The sequence below is a fragment of the Aristolochia californica genome, unplaced genomic scaffold, assembly GCF_029961685.1.
Source record: "Aristolochia californica isolate CCGP_79_NKW_82.1479 unplaced genomic scaffold, dmAriCali1.0.hap1 SCAF_12, whole genome shotgun sequence".
Classification (NCBI taxonomy): domain Eukaryota; kingdom Viridiplantae; phylum Streptophyta; class Magnoliopsida; order Piperales; family Aristolochiaceae; genus Aristolochia; species Aristolochia californica.
In genome coordinates this window covers 20676844-20704473 of record NW_027181793.1, presented here as the reverse complement: position 1 = coordinate 20704473, position 27630 = coordinate 20676844, and the positions used below count along the sequence as shown (strand labels likewise).

Here is a 27630-nt window from a genome sequence, read left to right as displayed (position 1 = left end):
ACTGGACTCAAAGATATTTACAGAAATATATAATTTTCAAAATGATTGCTTCAAACACAATAAAACTACTTCGTAACTCTGACTCGACCCAACCTTCTCAGAACTAGTTTTTTTATTGTTTATTCTAAACCATTGCTTTTATTTTAGATAGGTTACAACTCTATGAAAAAGGATTGGATGCTTATGTACCTACTTTATGTGATCGATCCCTTTATACTCCAACTAACTATTTTGGATAGTATGGGGTACTGGGACTCAAAAAGGTTGGTGCAAACAAAACATTGTTTTTTTTATTATGGTTCGATCCAATTGTCACACAATTAGGTTTTGTTTCATTATAATTTAGTGACACATTCATGTGACAATTTTTTTTTTTGTTTTATTCTAAATTCCTTTTTTAAGGATGGGGGAGACACACAGGAGAGTGGAAAGATGGATTTGTGCAGCTAATTTTGTTTTATTCAAAGGAAGGGAGAAGGTTGGGGAAGGAATTTGTTAAATGGACGAGCTCGAGTGCTATCATACTAACATTAATGCATTTGATCCCATCAAACATTGGTTGTAATCAGTCATAACAATGAAAATAGTTTCATGTAGCTGTGTAGAGAGTACACATCATATAGAGAATGCTTATAGAATATGTGGAGATGGATGTCATATACTGATTATCTTCCATATAGTTGGAAAAGCAAGCCTTCACCAGATGCCCCTTTTGGTGTTCTAATGGTTATTTGCTACTCTGATCATCACCATGTCCTTCAAAACTATGCGGTTGACAGTTTATTAGCTTGAATTGGGAGATCGTTCAAGACGAGGATGAAGTCTCTTCACGTCCGATATCCGAACAGGCTTTAATAAGAATTCTTCTGCTCCTCCTTCGAAGCACCTGTGCAATCAGGATCAAAGCCATTACTGCAGCCCTGCTGCCTTAACTTTCGAACGGACAATGTGATGCTTGTTTGCATTCACTATTAACTAATTTATTTTTCCATTACTGAATCAAGAATGCAAAAGCAAGACAAAAGAAAGGTGTTCTGGTCAGTATAAACTGTATATCAATTGAGGGCACTTTTGCTTTCTTACCTGTTAATACGAGAGGATTCATTCTCTGATGACATAAAGACGAAGGGAACGTTCTTCCAATAAGATCTCTGCAAGTAATGTAAACGCTGAACGGGTAAATTATTACAAAATGAAAATATTAGACTCAGTTAATAATGATCCTGAGCACTGCAGATGGGAAGTCTAAATTACGCCTTCGGAGAAGATAGATTCGCTTCTGTGTTTGTCGAAATTCCCCAAAGATGGTAACAGTTCTCAAAAGAATTTGATAAAAGAGAAAAGGTTAAATAGTTAGATGACCTTGACTGTCTTCATCAACTCGTATCCAGTCATTCCTGGCATGCAGTAATCCGTGATGATCAGGTCAACTTTCACCTTCTGCATTCATTTAAGAAAATTAAAACGAGAACGGAAAATCATACAGAATGGGAAGACAGATAGATAATCTGGAGTGTGGAAGGTCTTACACGTTCGAGCTTTGTGAAATTGACACTGTCGCTAGTCTCTGGCAAGCCCAGATACTCCAGTGCTTTCTTCGCAGATTCAACGCAAGTTACTGAAGCAGAACAGCACCAAAGAAATACGAGATTTAATTAATCAAAAGAGAATAAAAACTGAGATGTTCTTAGAAGTCGTCAATACTTACCCTGGTAGGAAGACGTTCTCAGAAGCTTCTCCAAGAGCTTCCTGTCAATTGGATTATCATCAACTGCTAGAACATGGAAGCTGCGTACAGACTCTTGGCATTCCCCTGCCTCTTCTCTCAGCATTTTTGTTCTTCACCTAAGCTTCCTTCTTCTTCTTCTTCTTCTTCTTCGCCTTGTTAATTTGTTCTCAACTTCAGTTGGACCAGCTTCTCCTTTTTATAGGGAAAAAATGATGAAATGGGGCAGTGTTGTTCACACGTCGTTTTGAGTAGATACGAAGCAAAGCTGCAGTTAGATCTTCATAAATTTTCTAGGCCAACCACGGTCAATGATCATCTTCCAGAGATTCTCTCACATCTTATTTCCTTCTGCGGGGGCTTTCTTTTCTTTGGAGATATCGGATAAGTTGTTCGTAGATCTTCTTCAGATTTGTTTTGCCACTCTTGACTATGGCGACGAAATCTAGCTAACTTGGACAAAGGAGAACTAATCTATTTCTGTCGATCATTTATCTCGTCTTCCACTTATGATGGCAGACAGAAACCAGACATTTTCCTCAACTTTGATCAATTATCAACGAATAGATATCTCTATTTACATCGCTGTTCTGTGAGCAGTTTTCACTAAAAATAATCGAAATAAAGCCAAATTTTATAAGATTTCATCCGTTGTTCTGATTAAAAAGAAATACGTAAGAGGATTATACATAATAATAGGGATTTTTTTTCCAACTAAACAAAGAAGAAGGGGTGTCGGTGATCACTATCAATCAAAAACCCAGATCAAGCAAATGAGATCTAACGTTTCCTAAACAAGGGAAACATCTTTGGTGGGATGTCTGTACCCACCTCTCAAACTCCCAAGGCTACATTTATGATCTAATGGTTCCATTGAAGGAAAGCACGGTAGGCGTCATGTGAGGGGCTTCCCAAGTAAAGATCTTGGTTCATCATGTTGTACTCTAAAGAAAGACCAAACGATTCTGCTTTTCCTCTCATGGTTGTTTGTTTTCCACCGAACGGTATGGATCTTCTTTCCTTTTCCAGGTGCACCACAGACGTGAAACTGTTCGTTTGGGAGAGATTCAAGAACATGAATGATTAGCCAAGCTGTCTTTTCAGATTTGAGATCTTCTGATAGAAAATGATCCAACGACGACGATTCTTGTTCATCAATCATAGAGGGGCTGGTGAAAAATTAGTTTCCTTGGCCTCTTTTACGATCTCTCTTGGCATCATCATCGGTATCATTTGAGTATTCACAAGCGATTAGGATCTTCTGTCTTGTCTATCTCTTTCATCAAAGTATCCTGAACCCCATTGAAAAGAAAAGAAAAGAAAATGAGAATTTGGTCATTATTATTCCAAAAAATAGTTATTGAAAAGATTTTTTTATCATTATCGCATTTTTACTAACTATTTTTGGGAATAATAATAGTCAAATTCTCATTTTTTTTCTTTTCTAAGGGTTCCAAATAGACCCTTACTGTGATTGAAATTTGGAATCCAACTCATTAGCTACGTTTTAAAATAGTTGTTGTGCTGTACTTCTAAATTGTAGTTGTATCGATTTAAAATTGAGCTCTCCTATTTTGTAGTTCCTGCTCGCTCTGATAATTTAACTTATTTTGTTCTCTTTGAATGTTTTGCACAATTGTAGGTGGTTAAAACTTTTACCATGTAAATATTCAAGGTTGCAAGTAGAAGCATTGAGTTCAGTTTTTCTTGGGCCTCTCTTGTTTGCTTCAATCATTGCTTTAATTTTGTTTGGTATGATTTCACTAACAATCCACAACTTGCTATTTTTTTTTAAATGAATTTCCAAAATTTTCAAGATGAAAAAAATCTTTTTAAACTATTATTTAATATTGACTATAGTTGATCTTAACTATTATGGGGAAGATGCATCTAAAGGGTGCGAGAGGGGCTTCACTCTACTCTTCCTTACCTTGTCATGAGGTAACTATCCCTTGCTTGGCAAAGGGAGGGGAATGTAATCCCTCCCTTGTTGTCAACATATCATGGGGAGGGCACCAACTCCCACATATAGAGATAAAATATAAAAAATAATTTCACTAGTACAAATACAAATTAACTAATAGAACAAAAATAAAGTTGACATCGATCGTGCCAATAGATATAATGAAGTAAAATAGTTTCATACTAAAGAACATAGTAAATTAAAAATGGAGCATGTATGTTCCACTTCATGGACTATGTTTGAACACAAATTAAGAAGAAGAACACAATAATCGATTAAACTTTGTTGTTTGAACAAAGTTCTAATAACAAGAAAGATATTGGAGAAATTTTGTTTAAGCTATTTTTAGCTTCAAACATGTTGACAATTGATAAATAAAGTGCCTATGACCACTCTCAAGCTCTTTAATTGGCATTTGTGGTCTTGATTGTAAGTGTCATTGAGCTTTTATTTAGTAGATTCAACGCTATAGTGTGAAGACCACTTTGGAAGTGGATGTACCAATTTGAGTTTGGATGTAACTCTTAAACAAGGTTTTATAATGTAATAAAATCCATTATAGGAAGGAAGATTGATAATGATCACAACCAATCAAAATACCAAAGTCGTTTTCTTTATGTCTTCTTGTACAACCGTAGTTGAGTTTTAGATTTTTTCTCACCTTCTCCCAAGCTATATTGGTTGCTTTTTAGACATCACTTCTTCTTTAGGGCTCTAAGCAGTATATAAATAAAATACAATCGGATATTCCATATACCATCCCATTTATATCCAGTGTATTGGTTTATGGTATTCATCAGTATATTGAATAAGTTGTTCAATTTACCACTTATTTATCTATATATCAATTGGTAGAATGGATAATCGAGTAAATAAATGAAATAATAGAAAACAGAGAAATTTATAAAACATGAAAAAGTACGAACAATCATATTATCATATACATAGAAGCCTAAGAACAATGTCATTGCGTTGTATACCAAAATCCTCTAAAGAATGTTACACACTCCTTAGAAAAAAAAGATACTCAAATCATATTTTATCTCAATCATATATTTACTCAAATAGAATTTTATTGAATTACTTTTATATATAATTAGGTAATCAATTAATTAGATACAAAATCACCCTTATCCTTTTCCATTTAATAAACAATGAATTGGTAATCAAGTAAGTATTTTTGTTCCATCTTCCATTTAATAAATGTTAGACAAAAGATTGGGTGAACTAGGAAAGTTGATACTCTATTCTTCTCACCATTAGTATTGATAAAAAGATCATATAAGTGGTATCAAAGCCATTCTTTCCATGGGATGAAGATAAAAATTCTAGCACTGAGTTGTAGGTAATTCCACTTCAAAAACTTTATCATGCTTCTATGTTGCAATTGTATTAGGGTCCTTTAAAGTTTCAATATTGATAATATTTTTCTTTGTCAAAATGGATGTAATTTTAGAAATATTGAAGTCACATAGATTTTAGGTAAAAAATGACCTCGAGTTACTTCAATCTACCTTGTGTTGACTCAACCTTGTTCTTGCAAACAAAGTTTGAAAACTTGATTCAACTCTTCACCATTTGTTAAACTCAACTTGACTTCAGAGCTATCAAACTTTAGAGTAACCTCGAGTCACATTGGTAAAACCCAAATGGCTACCTGAATGCATGATTTTGACTAGTATTTGTGGGTGTGGGAATTTCAATTCTATTGTATTGATCACTTCCCTAAAAAAACTAAAACTATAAGTACAAAACTAAAATCAAAATATAAAAAATGAAAAGGGTTATTTCTTGATTGCAGCAAGGATACATGTTGGATTATACGATAAAACACATACCATCCGTGTCGAAGCTACACCAAATTGGATTATAATTAAGAAAACAAAATTCTATCATTTTTTTTTTGTTTCTACTTTTTCATTGAGGCGAAGATTCTTCTTCTATTGGAACATTTCAAAGCGTTATAAAGAAATTAAAAAATGACTCTCACGCTCAAGACCCCCTTAATCTCGCCCAAAACACGTAATTTCGGAGTTCTAATAAGATTTGGTGCATTAGAGCGGGTATGATTGTACCCACATCCTCTCCGTCCCTTCCGGTTACTCTGTCTTTTCCCTCTTCCCTCCAAAAAAATGTAAGTAAAAGTACAAACTAAAATCAAAATATAAAAAATAAAAAGGGTTTAACGTCGAAGCTGCACCAAACCAGGTTAATTAAGAAAACAAAATTCTAATCTTTCTATCTAGCAAGTGCTCGTGCGCGATTCAAACCACTGACGGTAAAAAGGGTAACGTTATCTCCCCTCTCCGGTTGTGAGTTGGTTAAATTATTGAATGGCTTACTTTCTGTTCCTTCGTCCCTGGAGTCGATTGATCTTCAGCCATCTCTTTCATCACAAAACTCACATTGTCGGATGTTGCAGTACTGAAGATGGCCACACTACCCGTTGCAAGCTTTGCTGCTCCGGATACTATTTTTCATGCGCATCAATCGAAGACCTGCCGTAGTCTTTCTCTTTCGGATTTCTGTTACCGTGTTCGTTTTTCTGCCAGGTCAATATTTATTGCGTACGCTAATAACAGAAACTTTCTGTCAGAGCCAGTTGTCCAACCGAGTGCGATTCAGGATGGGTCTGAATATGGTATTCCTATTAGTTTCCTCTTCTTTTTTGGGTTTTGATTTTTGCATCGCATGTTTTAGATACTATTCTTATTTCTGCCGGTATCGATCCAATGTCTTCTTTTATTTCATAACGCTGCTGAGAAACTTATGCCGGCAATCCTAGTTGCGGTCCTTGTACTTGATTATATTTAGATTTGTTAGTATTAATCGTTTGTGTTGATTTCTTGTGAGCTAAGGACGGCACTTTTTCTTTTGATTATCTGCTTTTAGTGGAACTCATTTTCTTCAACACAAGTATGTAATCAGCTTAATTAGGCACTGACCTTATTCAAATACTTATCCAAGAGGTAAGATGTAAAAGTATTTAGAAAAATGAATGAACTTATTGCTAACATTAACTTTCTTTGATATATTGGAACTTTTGTTAATTGAATATGCAAACCGTATGTTTTCCGTTTTGAAATCATTTTGAAGCTAATTTTTTTAGTGATGTAGGAACTTCCATTGATGAAAGTGATGATGATATCTTCGTGGATGATTTGGAGGAAGAGGAACCAGAACTTTATGTAAGTTGTTGTGTGTGTGTAATTCCTTCCGGTAAAATAGTAACCTCTTACTTGGATTCTTCTCTTGTGAAGATTGGAGATGGGAGTGGAGGTGGTGGAATTCTGCTTGCGGGAACATGGTGGGATAAGGAAGCCCTTGCTTTAGCTGAAAGGGTTTCAGTCTCATTCGACAATGACTTGAGCATATATGCTTTCAGGACATCTACGAATTTCACCATTCAGGTCCGCATTGAGAAGCTCTCCATTAAGTAAGTCGTTGATGAACTTATTTAAGCAGATTTAAATCCAAAATTTCCACGCTTGCTTTATCTTGTGCTTTATTGCAATAAAAATATCCTTGCTGCCATTCAACTTAATGTGTCTCTGTGTGTGTAGGCGGGTTTGGAAGTGGTAAGCTGGGAGTTGAGGCTAAGGTCCTTAGATGTTGTTCTTCCATTTGAAAGTTAACAATTTATATTATCACATTTGAGGGGAAAATTAGCAAAATTGCACTCCCCATCCTTTCCCAAAGAAAAAAAAAAAAAAAAGGCACAACGCAAGTTCAAAGTGCCCTAACCGTTGATAGATGGAATAAGACAAGTAGATGTTGGATGTGAAAGGAACTGAGTGCTCGAGAGCATCTAACTTTATACTATTCCTGCTGTGACCTTTCCCCATAGAGCTTTATGTGCAGTTATCCTAAACCACTGCATTAAGTTGCATTACGAATGCTAAGAGAAGTATCTATGAAATCATGTTTCTTCATTGCCACTTTTTTCTTTAATTTTTAAATGGAAGATCACAACTTGCAAAATGTTGTTAAAGTACCTGTAGATGTTCGAATTGTTCTTCCAAAACTGCTCATTAATCATTGTTCTTTTCCCTCTTGTGTTTTTCTGTCACTGTGAACAATTAGATTTCATTTCCATGGTTATTCCTTAGGTACGGTTCTCCTAGTATGACTGATATTGAAGATTTCTCCTCAACCTATAGAGCTCTTTTGGATGAAGCACAGCAACTTGGAACTATACCAGATAACATATCTTTTGAGGTAATGCTTTATTTAGTCACCTTCTAAATTTATCGTTTAGTTGAGTTGAGCAACTTGAAATGAATGAAAGTTTTCCAAGTTGATGAATATATGCTTTATATTCAAAATCTTTTTGGCCTAGAGCAACCTTCATCCTTACCTTTCTGAGGGAACTTACGTTAAATGGTAGTGCCCCATGAAATAAGTATGCATGTATTATAGTGCTGAGCAGTTTGCATTAGGATTTTCTTGCACTGTAGTTTTGGGGGTTGTGAACCATTAACCTAGTCTAGATTAGACTACCAGGTGTGACCAGTTTGCCGGTTCCCTCAATTTTAGGAATTATGTAAAAATTTACTTTCCTTAAAAAATCACAAAACTTCTGTAATCTGCTTTTAGTGTTTTTGTTGCCAATTATTGGGTTTATATTTCAAGATAGCTTTTTCAAGAATCTTACAACTAATCCTCTTTGTCTGTACTTCAATTGCATAAGCTACCATGTTGACTTAAGAATGTTCTGACTGGAGTTGATCCAACAGATACACATGATTAATACTTTAAAAAAAATGAGCATAATGGATTCAGTAAAAGGTAATACATCTAAGGGATTTAATTTTAATTCTCATTATTTAGCTATTTTTATATTACATTAGGTTTGAGCTTCAAAGTGAATAGATTGTGATTAATCTAATATACCTCATGAAACAACATGACTGGAGTTGGTGCATTCTATCTTCTATTAAACAATTCAGATTTTTTTTTGAAGAATTGAGAATCAATAAACTAACATGTTTAATAGCTTAAAAATCAAGATGATCCAAATTGGTGCTTATGTTTAAGTGATTCTAATCTGTGAAATATATCTTCTATTAGATGATTAAGGTTCAGATTGAGTCAATGATTTAACTTATGAGATAATGTTATTGAATATTAATGTTGTATAATATAATTGGATTTTTTTCTTGATCATTTTTTATGGTTGAATCAGGCATGATTTATGTTGTGGCAGACTTGCTGAGACATGCAATATTGGATGGCATGTCCTAGCAAGTAATGAGATTGAGGTCTGGAAGCAAAATGGGAACTCTGTTTGTTGTACATGTTAACCCTGTAAATTTGCAAAAATGAAACGAAAAAGGTTGTTTGGGCTTTTGGTTTTATCAAAGCAGATAAATGATAGTCTAATGATCCTAATATCTGTTGTGGTTTTGTTCAACTTACACCACCACTATGCTTGCCTTTAAAATATCATTTTTTAATGTTTTCCAAAACGTAAGTTAAAGTTCTACATGTTTGACGAGATGTGCTCCCCATTTTTACATGAATATAATAATTTGAGTTAATAAAAGTCAGTTGATTTGGTTTGGTGAAATTTGCCAATGCAATTTTTGAAGTATACATACATGTGTAGGTGTGCAAATTCTTTCTTCTAGTTCTGAAATGCTGAAGATGGTCTAGCATGAAAATAAATCTGGATTTGGAGCAGTTCTTATCAGGTTTTTCTGTTCTGTGTTTCTGCACAAGTGTATTTTCAAATAATCTCTATTGATATTCTTCAGTCTTCACAGATTCTAAAGATTCTCTTTATGTTTGGGTTACTCATGTGGTATGATTTTGATGTTATAAAATGAGAAGCTAGTCCTATACTTTTTCCTTTAATGGCCTAGCCCGTCTGTCTTTTGTCATACCTGCTAACATCTTTGCCCTCTATTTGAACAAAAGCAACAAGATGCGTTTAACTTGGGGCAGAAACAATTTGACATTATTTTTTTGGTGAAACAAACTTGGACTGTATAATATGTAAACAAATGACTGTTCTATAAAAAATACCCATCTTTTGGCAATAGATAGAACTAATGATTCGAAAAAAACTTAAATTCATATTCTCTTTGTTCTGCATGAGGCTTTCAGTACAAGAAAGATACGTAATATGATGTATGTGGTCAATTCGTGTATGTGATCATCCACATTAAAGCCATCCAGGACTGTCAATTTGGACCTTAAAGTAATTTATCTATTTTGCAATTACCAATCTTGAATCTGTGCTTATTGGTGGAACTCCAGTGTAGTGGTTTGAATTGTGTTTATAATCGTAATGGTGTTTTGCATTTACTTCTGGTATTGGAAGTATATGCTTGTCTTGCTTGTGCTTTTTCTTTGATAATAAAATTCTGCATAAATTTCAGGTATCTTCTCCTGGTGTTGAAAGAATAGTTCGGATTCCAGGTGACCTGGAGCGATTCAGGGACTTGCCAATGTATGTTAAATACATCACTCACGATGTCAAAACAGGGTCCATGCAAGAAAGTGACGGTATTCTAAAACTTGTTTCATTTGATTTGGAAACAAGATGTTGCACCTGGAGTTTAGCAGATGTGAGGGTAAACAGAGAGAAAGCAGGTAAAGGAAGACCCCTAAGCAAAAAACAAAGAGAGTGGCGGTTGCAGACACCCTTTGAATCCCTGCTTCTAGTTCGACGGTATTCTGATTTATGAGTTACAATATAGGCATCTGCTCTACTTGTATCTCGTGTATTTTTTATTTGTTTTACAAAATGATCCAACTGTTGGAATGGATGAAAATGGTTACATATCCAAACTATTGAATAGTCTGATCTGGTGTGTTAGATTGAGCAGTTAGGTTAGATTATAGATCTGAACTGTTAGATTGAGTTTTCTGTGCTTTGAAAGTGACGAAAGGCCTGGGGCTTCAGTTGCGAGTGTCAATAGGAGGCAAGCTCCCCGTCTTCTCCGTTTCCGACCGTCAAACGATACAAGAAAGTACGTTTCCAGTACTAGATTACATCCCTGATGCACTGCAGACTTTCGTTTTTACGAGACCTCCACATGTCAAAACTCTCCTGGGACGAGCTCAGTGAAACGGAGAGACTGACATTAGCGATTAAGTAATTCGATACGATCGAAGATCTGACATCTCAAACGCAAAATCCAGATGGCTATAAACTGGGGGTATCCATCACCCACAGGATAACAAACCGCTCTTCCTCTCTTAAAACCTGTGCTCCCCTTGTTTAACCAGACTTCCTGTTTAACCCTCCTATTTTTTCCTTTAAAATTTTGCTTATCGATGTCGATGGCAGTTAGGTGATTCGCTCTTCACTGCCAGCACTTTGCACCTGAGAGCGAGCCATGCAGACCGCGGTCCTCTCTCACCACCTCTCCCTAAAACACCCCAAATCCCCGGCCAAGGTCGCCGGCTTCCGCCTCTCCCCGGTATGCGTGGTTGCTGCCCCACATCAGATTACGCACCCTCTGCCGCCGGAGAAAGCCGAGGTGTTCAAGTCCCTGGAGGACTGGGCGCGGCGGTCGGTGCTGCCTCTCCTGAAACCGGTGGAGCAATGCTGGCAGCCCCAGGACCTCCTGCCTCATCCCGCCCCCGGTCCGGACGGGGACGCTTTTGAAGACCAGGTTCGGGACCTGCGGGTTCGGACCGCCGGGTTGCCGGACGAGTATTTCGTGGTGCTGGTAGGGGATATGATCACAGAGGAAGCCCTGCCCACTTACCAGAGCATGATCAACACGTTGGACGCGGTTCGCGACGAGACTGGTTGCAGCTCTAGCGCCTGGGCGATCTGGACCCGGTCCTGGACTGCGGAGGAGAATCGCCACGGCGACCTTCTCAACAAGTATCTGTACCTCTCCGGTCGGGTGGATATGAAGATGGTAGAGAAGACTGTGCAGTACCTCATCGGCGCCGGCATGGTAAGTAATTATCTCCGTCTCTCGTCTCTGTAGTTTCCGACACGGACCCATCAGGGCCGGCGAAAGTGTGAATTTATCGTGCCGTTTGGCGCAGGATCCGGGAACCGACAACAACCCATACCTGGGCTACGTGTACACCTCCTTCCAGGAACGGGCCACCTCCATCTCGCACGGGAACACGGCCCGGCTGGCGAAGGAAGGCGGCGACCCGACGCTGGCGAGGGTCTGCGGCACGATTGCCGCTGACGAGAAGCGCCACGAGAAGGCGTACGCCATGATAGTGGAGAAGATTTTGGAAGTGGATCCGACAGGCGCGATGCTGGCCATCGAAGACATGATGAGAAAGAAGATCTCAATGCCGGCGCATCTTATGCAAGACGGGCGGGACAGGCGGCTGTTCGACCACTTCGCGGCGGTTGCGCAGAAACTCGGCGTCTACACGGCCAACGACTACGCCGATATTCTGGAGTTCCTGGTGGGGCGGTGGAAGCTGGAGAAGATGGGAGGGCTGAAGGGAGAAGCGGGACGAGCGCAGGAATTCGTGTGCGAGCTGGCAGGGCGGATAAGGAAGCTGCAAGAGAGAGCTGAGGAGAGGGCTCGGCGGTCGGGCCCGTACAAGGTGCGGTTCAGCTGGATCTACGACAGGGAGTTGACCTTGCGTTGAGTAATGTAAAAAAATGAATCTAGTCTGTTTGTTATGAGAATAATTTGAAGGAATCTATCAATAGAATATAAATTTTTTAAAATGTGCCGAGTATTATTTGGGAAATGGGAGAAATTTTTGCCGAGCCTGGCCAATTAGGGGTGGCTTCGAACTGAGCAGGCTCGGTACCTGTTTGGTTCGATTCGTCATCTATCTATCGAGCTCGAGCATCGAAATCGGCTTGTTTACCTTTAACGAGCCGAGCTCGATCGAAGCTAAGTTCTGTTCGTCGGCTCGCGAGGTGGCTCGAAGTGAGTTGGATCGGTATAGATCGATATCGTGATCGCGAGTGAGGGGGGGGGGTTGTATTTTTTCCTTTTTTCCACCCCCCTCGTCACTTGTCGCAGCCTCTACCGCCGTCGCAGGTGATTGCCAGCCGTCTCCTCTATGGCCGTCCGTTCGATTTCTTCCTCTCCTCGCCGTCGCCTTTGTTTCCATTGTAGCCGTCATCCCCAACGATAGGTCCTCCCCGGCGCCGTAACCCCCTTCCCTCCGTGTCGTCTCGGCGGAAAAATAATCTCCCCCTTCACTCGCCCGAAGATGATCTCGCACGTGCGAGATCATAAAATAAAAAAAACTTTGCGTCGTCTCGGCGGGAAACAAGAACAGGGGAGAAATAATCTCCCCCTCACTCGCGAAGATGATTTCGCACATGCGAGATCATCCTCTAGAAAAAATTAAAAATAAATTTTATAGTTTTCTATAAACTATTAGTGTCTCATGTTTTTTTAAACATTTTTCTAATTAAAATTTTTTACTAAAAATCATATATTTTTCCAAGTAAGATTTTTCGTACCAAGATGGGTAGAAAACTGTATAGAAAATTTTTGAATAAGTATTTAATAGTTGATGTTGTAATACTTTTAGCATGAAGCAATTTTCATTGCAATTTTGTGTTTGATATTTTATTTAATTAAAAATTTATTGATAAGTATAATAATATATTAGATTGATTATTAATTTTTATTTATTTCCCTAGAACAGACAATAAAATGTCCATTTAACTTTCCTAAGAAAATTTTAAAATATTTCCTGTAATTTTCTAATAAGTCACTAATAGTAAAAAGATTTTATTTAAAGGTTTTTTAGTTTTTCCTAGAATATAAATTTTTATCTAGGGGCACTAAGGAGGCCATAATAAATTATGGCCAGATTCAAAATTTACAAAACAAGATAGATAACAATTGGAGTAAAAAATATTAATATTGGTGCATTTTAATCCATTATTGAAATTCAATCCTGAACATCCCCAATCATTATATTTTTTTAAAATGTATGCATAATTTTATATATAATTTATTCAAAGCCACCCCCTACGTTAGATCATAAACAAGGAAAAAAAAACTTTTTGTCCCTTTCTCATGGCTCTTAAATAAATTGAAAAGATATTTTAGTAGAAATACGTTTCTAGAGACTATTAGTGGTTTTTTTAATAAATGTTGAAATGACATTTTTAATAGAAATATAGGGACCATTAGTGCCTCATGTTTTCTCAAATTATTTTTCTAATTATAAATTCTTTTTAAAAAATCATATAATTTTCTAAGTAAGATTTTCTTGCCAAGATGGGTTAGAAAACCATATAGAAAAATTTTGAATAAGTATTTGACAGATGATATAATACTTTGAGCATGAGGCAATTTTCATAGCAATTTTGTGTTTGATATTTTATGTGATTAAAAATTTATCGATAAGTATAATAATATATTAGATTAATTATTATTTTTATTTATTTCCTTAGAAAAGGCAATAAGAGGTTTTAACTTTCCTAAGAAAAATTTAAAATATTTCTTGTAATTTTCTAGTAAGTCTGTAATAGTAATAGGATTTTATTTAAAGGATTTATAGTTTTTATTTGGGTGATTGTAAATTGATAGTAATATTTTATTTAATTTTGTTGTGTTTGATTATTGTATGGAGTTTATTTATAATGTTATGCAGTGTATGGAGTATTTAGACTATTTTATGGAATGTATAGACAATTTTATGGAGTGTTTATGCAGGTATTATGTATATAGATTATGCCCAATTTTAAGTAGAGGTCATGCCGAATTTTATACAAGTATTATATATATATATATATATATATATATATATATATATATATATTATGCTCAATTTTAAGTAGAGGATATGCCCAATCTTATACACGTATTATATATATAAGTTATGCCCAATTTTATGTAAAAAGTATGCATAATTTTATATACATTTTATTCGATATATATTTTTTGAAAAGTTTTAAATGTATGTTGAGGCTCGAGCTTGGCTTGAACTCGTTAGGCTCGAGACGGGGCTCGGCTCGAAGTTTGACTTGAAATATTTAAATCAAGCTTGGCTCGAACATAAGCAGGTTCGGGCTCGGCTGGGCTCGATGCCACCCCTACGACCAATTCTGGCCAACATAAAACTTTAAATATTGAAATCATCAACTTAGGAGGGTTAATGGCAGGAAATAGGTGTTATTAAACCAAAATAAAAATAAGTTTATTAAACCAAAATAATTGATCAAATTTTTGATTTAATAATATTTTAATAACTACTATTAAATCACTAATATAATACAGTAATTAAAAAATAATATAATACTAATTTAATTTTTCTTAACTTAGGAAAAATTAAATGAATAGCGTCGTTTTCCGCATAGTGCTGACAACCAGGAGACAACAGTGGCTAGCAGGCAGCGTTCCGACGGTACGTTCGGAGGTCCTACAATAGAGTTGCTCTGACTGAATGCAGCAGGCAACTGTGACGGAGGCTTGATGGCGGCTCTGCAAGGTTCTGCAACGGAGGCCGAGAGGGAGACGAGAGAGGGAGAAGGGAGAGTGAGTGCGATGGAGGCTCGATGGCGGTTCTGCAAGGCTCTGCAACGGAGGCCGAGAGGGAGACAAGAGAGGGAGAAGGGAGAAGGAGTGCGAAGACGAGATGAAGAAGAGAGTGGGAGAAAAAACATCGGGAGAGGAAAGGCCGAGAGAGAGAAGAGAAGGATGATTTGCAATTTTGAGCTGAATCATGATTCCACGATCTTAGCCTTAGATGATTACTTGCGTTTTTCTGGCACTGGTGCACCACTGATGGCTTAATTGAATGAACTAGAACTTCATTATTGACTAACCCCTGGGAGCAACTGGTTTGGAAAATCTAGAGGTTAGTCCGAATCGGAATTTGCGAACCGAGATCTTTTTACCCAGTCTTTCTCTAGAAGGACGACGAGAGGAATTGTTGAAATATAACGGAATCATGTGAACGGTCTTGTGTATGGAATTCGTTTATCCAGATTCGAATGAATAGATCGGATTCATGTGGCCATAGATTGTTAGTATGAAGGAGGAGAATAAGAGAGTTGAGATCTCTTGGTTGTTAAGGAGAAGGGACCATGAATTGGAGCCTATTATTGATTTTAAAACTCGTAAACTTATATAAAGACAGACTCCTCGAGATGTCGTTCATCAAACGAGGTCAAAGGAGGAGAGATGTCGTTCATCAAACGAGGTCAATGGAGGGGCGCCCTCCAACTTTCGATTCCAGGGCTACTTGTCGAAACCAGGAGCTGTAGCTGGTTTCCCGAGCTACAATTTTCCAACCACAGGCAAGACCACTACAGTGGCCTTTGAATTTTTATGATCTTAGGTTTTTTTATTGTTTGGTACTTATCCAAAGCTTATGCAATATGGAAGATGGATCTTTTCTTTTGCTTGTCACAGAACTGCTTCTCCTCAGGCATCATTCCACAAGACATAACATCAATAGGCATTGCCTAACTAAAAATATTTGCAGCTCTGCCTCAATTTGGGATTGGGACATCCAATTACTTAAAAAACTAATTGATCCCTTTCATGAATTTAATTAGATAGAAGAAGATGAAAGGACTGACAGACGCATATGATTAGTTTCACACCAATTCATTGAAAGCCAGATAGGTAGGTTTTACTTGCTTCCTCACATTTACAGGAAAAAACTGAATAACAACAGCATTATTTAACCCAAATCCTTTCACAAGATAGCAGAGCTCACTTTCAGCCTATTCCTCCATCCGAATGATGCACCTTAGGCCGTCACCTCTCAGCATGTACTCGAATGCTTTGTTAATCTCGGAGAAAGGAACTTCATGGGTGATAAACTTCTCCACTTCCAGTTCCTGGATCGAAGGCCATGAATGAGTAATGACAGAAGCAAATCAAATGAGTAATGAAGATTATGATCAGAAATCAGGTACCTTGTTCATATATTTCTCTACTACCGATGGAAGATCAGAGCGTGGTTTATAATTCCCAAAGAAAGTACCCTTGAGTGTTCTCTCATTCAAGAAGTTCATTGGGTGCGTCTTGAAGACAGCATCTTGGTGTGGCACACCGACAAGTACTGCTACACCCCAGCCCTGTCAAGATGGAGAACTTTAGATGCTTGAGAATGGATGGGTTTTATATGAATTGCAAGAAAGAAACAAGGCCAGGATAAAATGGATTACATCATGGACACATTCAAAGGCAGAAATCATAGCATCGATATGACCAGTGCACTCTATACTCCTGTCTACTCCCCCATCAGTCATCTCTGCAAGAACTTCCTGCACTGGTTTGTTGTGGTCTTTAGGATTCACAAACTCTGTAATACCAAATTTCTTGGCTGTTTCCATTGGAAGAAGAGATAAAAAAGAATGTTAGTTATCTCACTGTAAGAAAAGAAAACGAAGAGGGAATGTACAGTTTTGAGTAGTTAACCTGCATCAAATCTGTTGGAGTTCAGATCAATGCCAATAATTCTTGAAGCCCCTGCCATCCTGGCTCCTTCAGCAGCCTAGCATAAACAAACCTCAACTGCATAAGTTTTGATGAAGAGGCAGTACAACTCAAAATCGAGAGAAGAACCAAGAGTATAATCTATCTGTTCCAAATGGAAAAGCTAAAAGGATAAGGGAAAGCAACTCACTGCAAGGCCAACAGCACCCAGTCCAAAAACAGCAACAGTTGAACCCTTGAATGGTTTCGCAACATTCAAAGTGGCACCAAGACCTGGAAGGAGAACCGATATAGAATAAACATAAATATATTGCGATGGAACCAGACAATGAATGATGAAATTCTATGAACGTTTAATTACCTGTTGAGATTCCACAGCTAAGAACACAAACTTTATCAAGAGGAGCTGCCGGATTGATCTTAGCGACGCAACCGATATGGACAACAGTGTACTCACTGAAGGTAGAAGTCCCGACGAAATGGTAAATGGGTTTCCCATTAATCGAAAATCTTGATTGGCCATCACTAATCATAACGCCCCTGTCAGTGTTTATCCTTAGGAGGTCACACATATTGCTCTCCTCTGATTTGCAGTGGCGACATTGTTTGCATTCTCCGGTGAAAACAGGGAGAACATGGTCCCCTGGTGCTAGGTCTGTCACACCCTCTCCAACACTCTCAACAATCCTGAGAAAATAAAGTAATTTTCATCAAACAAAATCAACTGTAAAAGAAAACAAGTTTGGTTAATGCATTGCAATAGATCCAAATAAATGCCTTCGTTGATCATTATTCCTGTAAAATCCTAGACAATGATCTGCTTAACTAACAAAAGATTTTCCATGCTGGCCATCAATACTGAAAGAACTGGAGGAAAGATGATCTGACACAGAATAATAAAATAAAGGTAATCAAGAGAATACCCTCCGGCTTCATGGCCAAAGATGCGAGGAAACATAGGCTTCTGACCCTGCAACATTGAACAACAGGTCTATCAAGCCCTGAAAGAGGTTCTATATCTAGCATAACCTATGAAAAGCGCCAAGTTTCTGTACCTTGGCTTCCCAAAAGTAGACGTCAGTATGGCAAAGAGAAGTAAACATAATCTTGATTCGGACTTCATTTGCTTGTGGTGGAGCCACCTCCACCTCTTCGATCACCAGAGGCTTCCCAGCCTCCCAAGCAACCGCAGCTAAAATGGGGAAAACAGAACAACCATAAGATTAAAACAGTACAGTGCAGTGCAGACAAGAAGACAAGAAAGATTCCAAGTTGGATCAAGAATATTGGTGGGTTTGATTGAGCAAGAAACTGGAGCGGTTCGAGAAAATCCGAACTGAAGATTAATTCCCCAAAAAATAAACGAGAAAATGAAAATGTGGGTAAGAATAAAAAAGTCACAAACCCTTGCATCGTATGACTTGACCAGCTGTGCTCGACATTGTTCTCCTCTGTGTGATTCGATTACAATTCGCAGTTTAGATAGATGGCAAAGGCACTTGCTGCGGGCCATTTATAGGAGAGGACAATCGTTGAGTCCGCCGCGTTCCGAAGAGAGGTGGCGTTCTAAAACCAGGACCAAGCTTTCCGTCTTCTCGCGCCTATTGATTCGCCGCTCCCGGTTTCGGCGACTAGACGTCAAATCAACTAATATCTATGGGTCTAGGGAGGTTTCAATTTCTCTTAAAGATAAATAATGGCTTTAAAAAATCAAACCAAAGTGCCACTTGCAGGTTTTTTTTTTCTCAACTAGCTACTTTTGGGAGTTTAAACCTCGGGAAGATCGGTTTGACTGCAAGACCCAAGCGTCGGGCAGGGACGAAAGTCCGCCTTAGTGAAAGCCTGGAAGGCCTTTTCGGTGGCCGATGTTGGGAGTGGTGGTGGGGTGGGGGGAGCCCTCTCCCGCCCTTTTAATGTGTATTGAGCTCTCTCGACTTGTTATCAAGTGAAATAATTTTTTGTTTTGTCAATACTTCAAGTCAAACGAGGAACACGATATCATCCAATTTTGTCAATATATAGATCTAATCCAGTTTGGATCACTTAATTCTATTTTATTATCATTTTATTTCGTGTGCTGTGTTGAATTCTTGATGTTAGTTTATATCTTTTTGCAGGAAATGTTATTATGGATCAATTCTATTGTGGAAGAATGTGGAGATAATATAGTAGAGTTTTGAGTTAATGAAGCTATCAACTTTTATAGAGAGAGGCTACAGATAATTGATATACCCCGATATAGTAATCAAAAGTTTTCCAGTAAAAAGGGAAAAAAATACTGCACAATCACTGTCGAAATCGTAAGAAATACCAACCTTGAGCAAACGATCCTCCCCTGATATCGATGATGTACCACTGATAGTTGAAATGAAACCTTGTGCGAATACGATAGATAGAAATGTGAAAAATCCACTATCGAAATCAAGGCAATGCGAACATAGCCACCGGTATTCGAGAGACCAACACTCTCTCTGAGCAAGCTCTAAGCGCAAATCAGAAAAAAATCCCCTTCTCTCTCTCTGCTATCCCTCTATATTCCCCCAGGATCCCCGTAAACACTTAAAGCTATAAAATTCTAAAAATACCCCTGTCCTCATTAATCAACTGTTAATTCTTCTAATTATCCTTTAGCTACTGTTTACTCCTTCTAGAGTAAGTAAAACGAATTTGGGGTCTATCATTACCTCCCACCCAAACTTTCACCTTGTCATCAAGGTGAAAGCTGGAAAATGGAGCTTCATTGCCTCAAAATCCTCCCAAAGTGGCTTTAAACTCTGGGAGGTCATTCCATTGCACCAAAACCTCCAACTGCTACTGTGTTACGATATGTTAAAACGTATATTAAATGTAATTTATGTTCATAATTGTTGTATAATTTGGGATATGTACATAGGGTTATTTGATTAGGCTTAATGGGATGGGTGGTATTATCTTGGGCCCATGGGCCATTTTGTAACAGGAAAACCTAAAGCTTAAATACCTAATGAAAGGGGGAAAATCCCCAACGGAAACATTTGATTCGTCGTTCGTCTGCTTCGTTTTCGCCGTGAAACCAGAGAGCGTTGAGCTCTCTCTTGTTGGTGTTTGGACTGTTCCGTCAATCCCGTGAGTTTCGTTGGATCGTTAGTTCTTGTCAGATCCTTGATTTGTCATACTGCCCATTTTTTTCTACTCTTTGCATATTCAAAATGGTAGCAGGTTTAACCAACATCTCTAATTCAGCAGTCAATTGTGGAGGAAGAATTGAAGATGAATATGGTATTCCTTTTGCTCGATGAAGTTGGGAGAAATGAAACACCGGACGCACGGAGGACTATGGTGGGAGTTGCAATTTGTAAGCAATTCTTCCAACTCATGACACCACCTCAAAAGGTCCATAAAAATATGCTGCCAACTTCTCATTGCGTTGAGTGGCCAAGGAGCATTGCCAATAAGGCCTGAGTTTTACAAACACACGATCCCCAATTTGAAACTTTTCAGCCCTCCTTTTAAGATCAGCCGTGACCTTCATTCTCTGTTGAGTCCGCAGTAATTGCATCTTCAAATCTTCAAGATACGCATCCTGTTCCTCTAAAATCTGTTCGACTTCAGAAACTGTAGCTGTCATGGACTTATAGTGTAATAAGGACGGAGGGTCACGCCCGTATAAAACTTGGAATGGAGTGGTAGCTGTAGAGGAATGGAAGCTGGTGTTATACCAATATTCTGCCCAGGATAACCATTTCGCCCAAGTTTTTGGCCTGTCAGAAGCGAAACATCGAAGGTAGGTTTCCTAACACCTGTTAACCACTTCAGATTGACCATATGTTTGAGGATGGTAGGCGGTGTTATGTCTCAAATCAGTCCCTTGGAGATGAAAGAGTTCCTTCAAAAAATGACTCATAAACACCTTGTCCCGATCCGAAATAATAGACTTGGGCAATCCATGCAGTCGAATCACCTGTCTCACAAATAAATCAGCTATGGTTTTAGCTGTAAATGGGTGCCTCAACACCAAAAAGTGAGCATACTTTCTCAACCTATCCACCACCACCATAATAGTATCAACACCCTCTGACCTTGGCAACCCTTCAATAAAGTCCATGGTCAAATCCTCCCAAACCAGCTTGATAAATCAATAGGTTGTAGAAGACCAGTTGGGGACCTTGCCAAGTGTTTGTTCTTTTGGCAAACCTCACAATTTTGAACGAATTCAATTACTTTTTTCTTCATACCTGGCCAATATAAGTCAGCAACCATTCTTCTGTTTGTTTTAACCTCTCCGGAATGGCCCCCAATAGGTGTACAGTGGTATTCACGCAATAAGGTTGGAATGAAGGCAGAAGTCGTAGATAAAACCAACCTACCATTTTAAAAGAGCTGCCCATGGTCAAATTGAAACCCTACGACCTTGTCACCTGCTGCCAACTGTGTGAGAATTTGTTGTAAGAATGAGTCCGCTGCCACTTCTTGTTGTAAAACATCTATATCCAGCCATTTCACCCCAGAAACTGCAGCTATATTCATCATGTCAGGTTTGTGAGACAGTGCATTCGCCACTCTATTACTTGCCCCCGATCGATATTGAATGTCAAAGTCATAGCCCATCAATTTCACCAACCAGCGTTGATATTCAACACTAACGAGAAGTTGTTCTAGCAAGAATTTTTAACTTTGTTGATCAGTTCGCACCAAAAACCTCCTTCCAAGCAGGTAAGGACACCATTTTTGAATAGCCAACACAATGACCATTAGCTCTTTTTCATAAATAGACTTTAGTTGGGCTTGTTCACTCAATACTTGACTAAAAAATGCAACCGACCATTGATCTTGCAGTAGAACAACCCTTAGCCCATATCCAGAAGCGTCAGTGTCCACAATAAACAGCTTCGAAAAATAAGGTAGAGCCAATACTGGTACCGTAGTCATGGCTTTCTTCAAGCGCTCAAACACTTTCGGTTGCTTCATCCAACCACCCAAATCTATCTTTTTTTAATTGATCCATCACGGGTCTAGCAATATCTCCATTTCCCGAAACAAATTTTCGGTAGTATCCTGTAAGACCAATGAAACCTCTTAATTCCTTAAGTGTGGTTAGTGCTGGCCAATCAACCATAACCTGTATCTTACTAGGATCAACTGACCCCCTCTCTCGAGATGATATATCCCAAGTATTTTATATGTTCTCTCCCAAAAGAACACTTTGTAGAATTAACATACAACATGTGTTCTTTTAATTTCTCCAAAACAACCTCTAAATGATCACAATGAGTACTCCAACTTGGACTATATATCAGAATATCATCGAAGAATACCAATACAAATCACTAGAGAAAAGGTTTGAATACCTCATTCATAAGGGATTGAAATGTAGTCAGTGCATTGGTACGCCCAAAAGGCATGACCAAGAATTTGTAGTGTCCTTCATGAGTCTGAAAAGTTGTCTTGTGTACATCAGCTGCTTTCATTCTGATTTGGTGGTATCCTGACTTCAAGTCCAGCTTCGAAAAGACTTGTGCTCCATGAAGCTCATCTAACAACTCATCGATCACTAGAATGGGAAATTTATCCGGAATAGTTTCCTCGTTAAGGGTTCTATAGTCCACACAAAATCTCTAACTTTCGTCTTTCTTCTTGACTGATAGCACAGGGCTTGAAAAAGGGCTAGTGCTAGGCTGTACTTTTTCAGTAGCCAAGATCTTTCCCAACAATCCCTCTATTTCATTTTTTGGTATTTGGGGGTACTGATATGGACAAACACTCACCGGTGAAGCTCCATCCTTCAAACTTATAGCATGTTCCTTTTCCCGTTTTGGTGGTAATTCGTGGGGCATAGCAAAAACATCCCCAAACTTCGTCAAAACTCTCTTCACCATCGCTGTCGTGTCCTCCTTCGATTGTGATGCTGCCACTGTGGTACTTCCCAACTCCACAAGAACCCCATGTCCCTCATGCTTGATAGTACGCATCATTGCCTTGAGTGAAACCAAATTTTTGTCATGGAGGGAACTCCCTGTTACACTACCGTCTCATTACCCAATCTAAACTTCATAACATGGGTTTTCCAATTCGTATACATTCCTCCTAAGGTCTCCAACCATTGTACACCCAAAATAACATCAGTGCTTCCCAATTCCAAAGGCAAAAAATCATCCACGATCTCTATTCCTTGAAGAGTTAATTGAACCCCATTACAAATTCCTTCCCTAGGTAGTGTCGTACCTTTGCCCAATTGAACGCCATACTTTGATATTGGAGATAAAAGTAGGTACAATTTTTCTACTACTGTAGTGGAAATAAAATTATGGGTTGCTCCTTCATCAATGAGCACGATGATTGGTTGGTCTCCGATGCTTCCCGCAATCTTGATGGTCTTCGGAAGGGTTAATCCAACTACCGAATTCAACGACACCTCGACTATTTGAGCAACCGTCCTAACCTCTTATTCATGGTGTTCATACTTTTCGTCGTCGCCATCCTCCATATCTTCTTCTTCCAGCTCTTGTAAAATCAGCACTTGTAGATCCTTGTTTTTACATTTATGCCCAGCTGAGAATTTTTCATCACAACGGTAGCACAAACCCCGCTCTCTCCGGTATTGGATTTTAGCTTCCGTGAGTTTTCTGAATGGCGCCCTCTTCTCCATCCTACGTTTCGTCATTTTTTCCATTGTCGTGGTCCTCCCATTACCCCCAACTATGGTCCTTGCTGGTTTTGGAGTACCCAATCCAAACCGAGTATGCTTAATAACTTTATTTTTCTCTTCCAACTTTTGGGCCAACTCCATGGTTCTTCCCAACCCATTGAGCTCCAACACCCTCACCTCGACCCGAATTTATGGCTTAAACCCATTAACAAAGTTGGACTCCAACACCTTCTTTGGAATATCTTCCAACGTGGAAGCTAAATCCTCAAACCACCTTCTGTAATCTCTCACAGTGGTCTCCTGCTTCAGCGGCAGAAATTTCTCATAAGGAGAGCCGTCTTCAGAACCGTTTTTTCAATAAGGACTGAAATTCTTCCCAGTTCATGATCTCCCTCCTGTTATTTTCATACTTGAACCATTTTAACACCTCCCCTCCTAGACATACTACGACAACTTCCAGTTTTTCACCGTGAGATACTCGGTTTAGCGAGAAATAGCTTTCAACTCTGTAAATCCAGTCATCGAGGCCTTCTCCCTAAAAAACTGGCAACTCTAACCTTCTGGGTTGCACTTCAAATCGACCTTACATATTCTGGTTAACCTCGCCACCGTCTCATCCATTTTTGATACCTCTCTGGATTGAGTTATTGCCCACTGCCGAGTTCAGCCCCTGTCTCGACGTCGCCGACTTACTCTGTGCAACTAGATTCCGGGTGAGTTCCTCTTGGGTGCGCAAGAGTTATTCAACTTGCCCTATTAGCGTCGTCAACCCTTGCTCTATGGTTGGAATCTTTCGAACCTCCTCCTTCAACGAGCTCACCTCCTCCCTTACTGAACTCACGATTCCCTCCATCGAATCCACTCTCGACTCCATTCTGGTAGTCGCCATGAGGATCGACTAGATGCTTTGATACCAGATGATATACCCTGATGCAGTAATAAAATTTTTTTTAGTAAAAAGGGAAAGAAATGTTGCACAATCACTGTTGAAATTGTGAGAAATACCAACCTTGAACAGACAATGCTCCCCCGATATCGATGATGTACCACCGATAGTTGAAATGAAACCTTGCGCGAATACGATAGACGAAAGTGCGAAAAATCTACTGTCGAAATCAAGGCAATGCGAACATAGCCACTGGTATTCAAGAGACCAGCACTCTCCCTGAGCAAGCTCCAAGCGCAAATCAGAAAAAAAAAATCCCCTTCTCTCTCTCTGTTGTCCCTCAATATTCCCCCACGATCCCCGTAACCACTTAAATTTGTAAAATTCTAAAAATACCCCTATCATCATTAATCAACTGTTAATTCTTCTAATTATCCTGTTTACTCCTAGAGTAAGTAAAACAAATTTGGGGTCTATCAATAATTAAGGGTAGGTTCTAACTTCATAGTTTAGATTCTTTATGATGTTCCTTCTTGGCAACATGAATGTAAATTCTGCAGACACAAGGTGGTTGTAATGTAAATTTGTATAAATTGATGGTGAAAGTGAAAAGAAGTTGGATTCCCTTCTCCTAACTAAAAACCACAAAGTGCATCACTGAGAGAACTCTTCAAGTGAATATTGTTGCATTACATGGTTCAACTATCTCATGCTTGTTTCAGCGGCCTTTTTTGGTTTCATTACTATACTCCCTTGAGAAAGGTTCCAACATATTGTTCTATGTATGCCACATCCTCTCCCATCAATAAATTCACACACTTTTTCCTTGTTTGGTAACTGGATTTTTATTCGATCATGAGACATCTATAAACTTGTCAATGTGGGAGAAGATTGTTTTGTAGTGCCTAAAAAACCACCTAGTTTGGTTTTCTTATTAGTCAGATGTGCTCTTCCAACTTGTGTGAGCAAGATCTCATATTTTGCCAGGCACCCCTATTTGTAACTACATGGTATTTGAGTCTTATTCACTTTGTTCAACCCAGGATTATGAGGCTTCAAACCTGGTTCCTTGGCACCATTGTTGTTTGAGGCCGGCAAAGAATTTGGGAGTTTCCAACTTGAGACATGGTATTGAAATTTCAATGATGATGAACAATTAGAATGAGATTACGAATTATGTCTAGCATTCAATTCAAAAATCTTTCTCCAACTTAAGTACTACTTTTACTTCAACCTGATATCCTCTTCTATGATGCATATTTTATTAAGACATGTTGATTCGATATATTAACATACTAAACAAAATGTCTTATGAGTGGTTTGCCCAAGCTACTCAACAACCAAATTTTAAAGTGCACTTCCTACATGATCAGTAATATAAAGTTAATTTTTGGAGGGTCTGCAACTTGGAAAAAACTTTATTAATTGGAAACACCAATGGGAAATGAATTTTAGAAGAATCCATTAAATTAAGTTATTCTGCTTTTTTTTTTTTTTTTTTTTTTTTTGCATATGCTCTTACTCTACAATTTGGATATTACATGACAACAAGGAATGGTTTGAATATTATACTCCTCACTAACCACATATCATTATTATCTATACACAAAACTACCAGTGTCGGATTCTCCTTCGATGTTGCTCGCTATTATAAACTTTTTGAGGCGGAGGATGCCACGCCATGAAATAGCCACAGATACATCTCAATAGTGGAAATGTTCATATGACCTAGTTATGTTGATCCTTTTTCCTCTACTTGGCTAGAAATCACTGTCGTATCTCCATACAAAGACCTTAGAATCTTCACTTGCACAAACTACATACTTGCCATTTATAGTCAATGCAGTAGAAATTTGTTGCTGGTGTTGTGAAATCCTGCACACAAAAGCATCAGGTGCCCTAAGGAAGAAATAAATGGTTTCCATCACCAGATATGATAACGTTGGCTGAACCAAAATATAACCAAGCAACACACTCGAACTAAGCTATAATCTTACACACAACTATGTATACCCAGGCAGGTTGAGTATCCAAAACATACAAATACATGGTAATATCCACTTTTGTAGCCAAGAAAACCTTTCTACTCTATCTTTTTGAGAGGGCGCGATTCGAAGTCGCGACCTGACGCTCCTGGTTGTAAAGAGAATACCATCAGACCACACGGCCTTAGGTCTTTCTACTCTATCTTACCTCTCACAAATTACATATGTCATGTTGTTCTTGTGTACCGACTGTCCAACCATATGCTAAAGTCAAAATTCAAACAGAGATCGCACTTTTGGTAGCAATATCAAGGATATAAACTCCATGGCTAGTACATGGAATAGCAGATCAGAACTCAAAATAAAGATATACCAAATGCTACTAAACACATTATAAAACTGTCAAGCGTAAAAAAATGTGTTTCTTCAAGACTAGCAAGTTTGATAATTTTGCATAAGCTTGCAACTTCATCTTTTCCTTAGATATGCAGTGAGATGGACACCTAAGCGGACTCTAAAACTGGAGTCCAACATATTGAATTGGATCCAAGTGAGCATTTTCAATTCCAGCGATTCACCACAAGTTGAATAGGTTCCATCTACTTTGATAGAGCTTTCAAATCTCTGCAGATAATCTCTACATTTCCTTAAGAGACCAAGGTTAAAAAAAAAAAAAACTCCATTTTCCAACAGCTAATGCACGAAATGACAGTGACACCGAGCTGAACCTAGCTCCTCATATACCAACTTAACAACACATTGCTTCAAAATCAGGGTATTTCTGGCTCCCCAGCACTGGTTTGGAAGCAAGATCAAACTTTTGTCAGACATGGGCACTCAACATATTCAGAGGACAAATAGAAGAACCTCCTCACCATAACAGCAACTAGATTGAGCACAAGGATAGAAGCAACACCAAACTTTTGATAAGGCTTTGAACCTTTGACATGAAGATGAATGGGAAGATGATGGGTAGCTTTCAGGCCATGATGACTGCAAAATGCACAAATCTCCATGAGCTCAAATAAAGATCACACAGCCTAAGGGAAAAAAACTTCCTGATACAACATGGTTTAGAAGGATA

The 27630-nt window shown here is 38.5% G+C and overlaps 4 protein-coding genes across 4 annotated transcripts; 2 read left to right on the top strand and 2 right to left on the bottom strand.

Annotated features, from left to right (window-relative positions):
- Window positions 1-553: 553 nt before the first annotated feature.
- Window positions 554-1882, bottom strand: LOC137945869 (two-component response regulator ORR9-like). The gene is made up of 5 exons (XM_068791938.1): window positions 1709-1882; window positions 1530-1618; window positions 1363-1440; window positions 1084-1151; window positions 554-886 (listed from the first exon to the last, which is right to left on the bottom strand). The coding sequence occupies exons 1-5, from the start codon at window positions 1830-1832 to the stop codon at window positions 784-786; spliced, it is 462 nt and encodes a 153-aa protein (XP_068648039.1). The 5' UTR covers window positions 1833-1882; the 3' UTR covers window positions 554-783.
- A 4177-nt stretch (window positions 1883-6059) lies between these two features.
- LOC137945868 (uncharacterized) lies at window positions 6060-10498 on the top strand. The gene is made up of 5 exons (XM_068791937.1): window positions 6060-6330; window positions 6807-6877; window positions 6950-7125; window positions 7799-7907; window positions 10073-10498. The coding sequence occupies exons 1-5, from the start codon at window positions 6120-6122 to the stop codon at window positions 10379-10381; spliced, it is 876 nt and encodes a 291-aa protein (XP_068648038.1). The 5' UTR covers window positions 6060-6119; the 3' UTR covers window positions 10382-10498.
- A 279-nt stretch (window positions 10499-10777) lies between these two features.
- LOC137945787 (stearoyl-[acyl-carrier-protein] 9-desaturase 6, chloroplastic-like) lies at window positions 10778-12303 on the top strand. The gene is made up of 2 exons (XM_068791811.1): window positions 10778-11608; window positions 11703-12303. The coding sequence occupies exons 1-2, from the start codon at window positions 11036-11038 to the stop codon at window positions 12270-12272; spliced, it is 1143 nt and encodes a 380-aa protein (XP_068647912.1). The 5' UTR covers window positions 10778-11035; the 3' UTR covers window positions 12273-12303.
- Window positions 12304-16091: 3788 nt separating this feature from the next.
- On the bottom strand, window positions 16092-18654 carry LOC137945443 (alcohol dehydrogenase 3). The gene is made up of 9 exons (XM_068791336.1): window positions 18456-18654; window positions 18106-18242; window positions 17974-18020; window positions 17412-17737; window positions 17241-17323; window positions 17033-17108; window positions 16780-16937; window positions 16528-16689; window positions 16092-16449 (listed from the first exon to the last, which is right to left on the bottom strand). Exons 1-9 carry the CDS (start codon window positions 18490-18492, stop codon window positions 16333-16335), a joined length of 1143 nt encoding a protein of 380 aa, XP_068647437.1. The 5' UTR covers window positions 18493-18654; the 3' UTR covers window positions 16092-16332.
- Between the last annotated feature and the right edge of the window lie 8976 nt (window positions 18655-27630).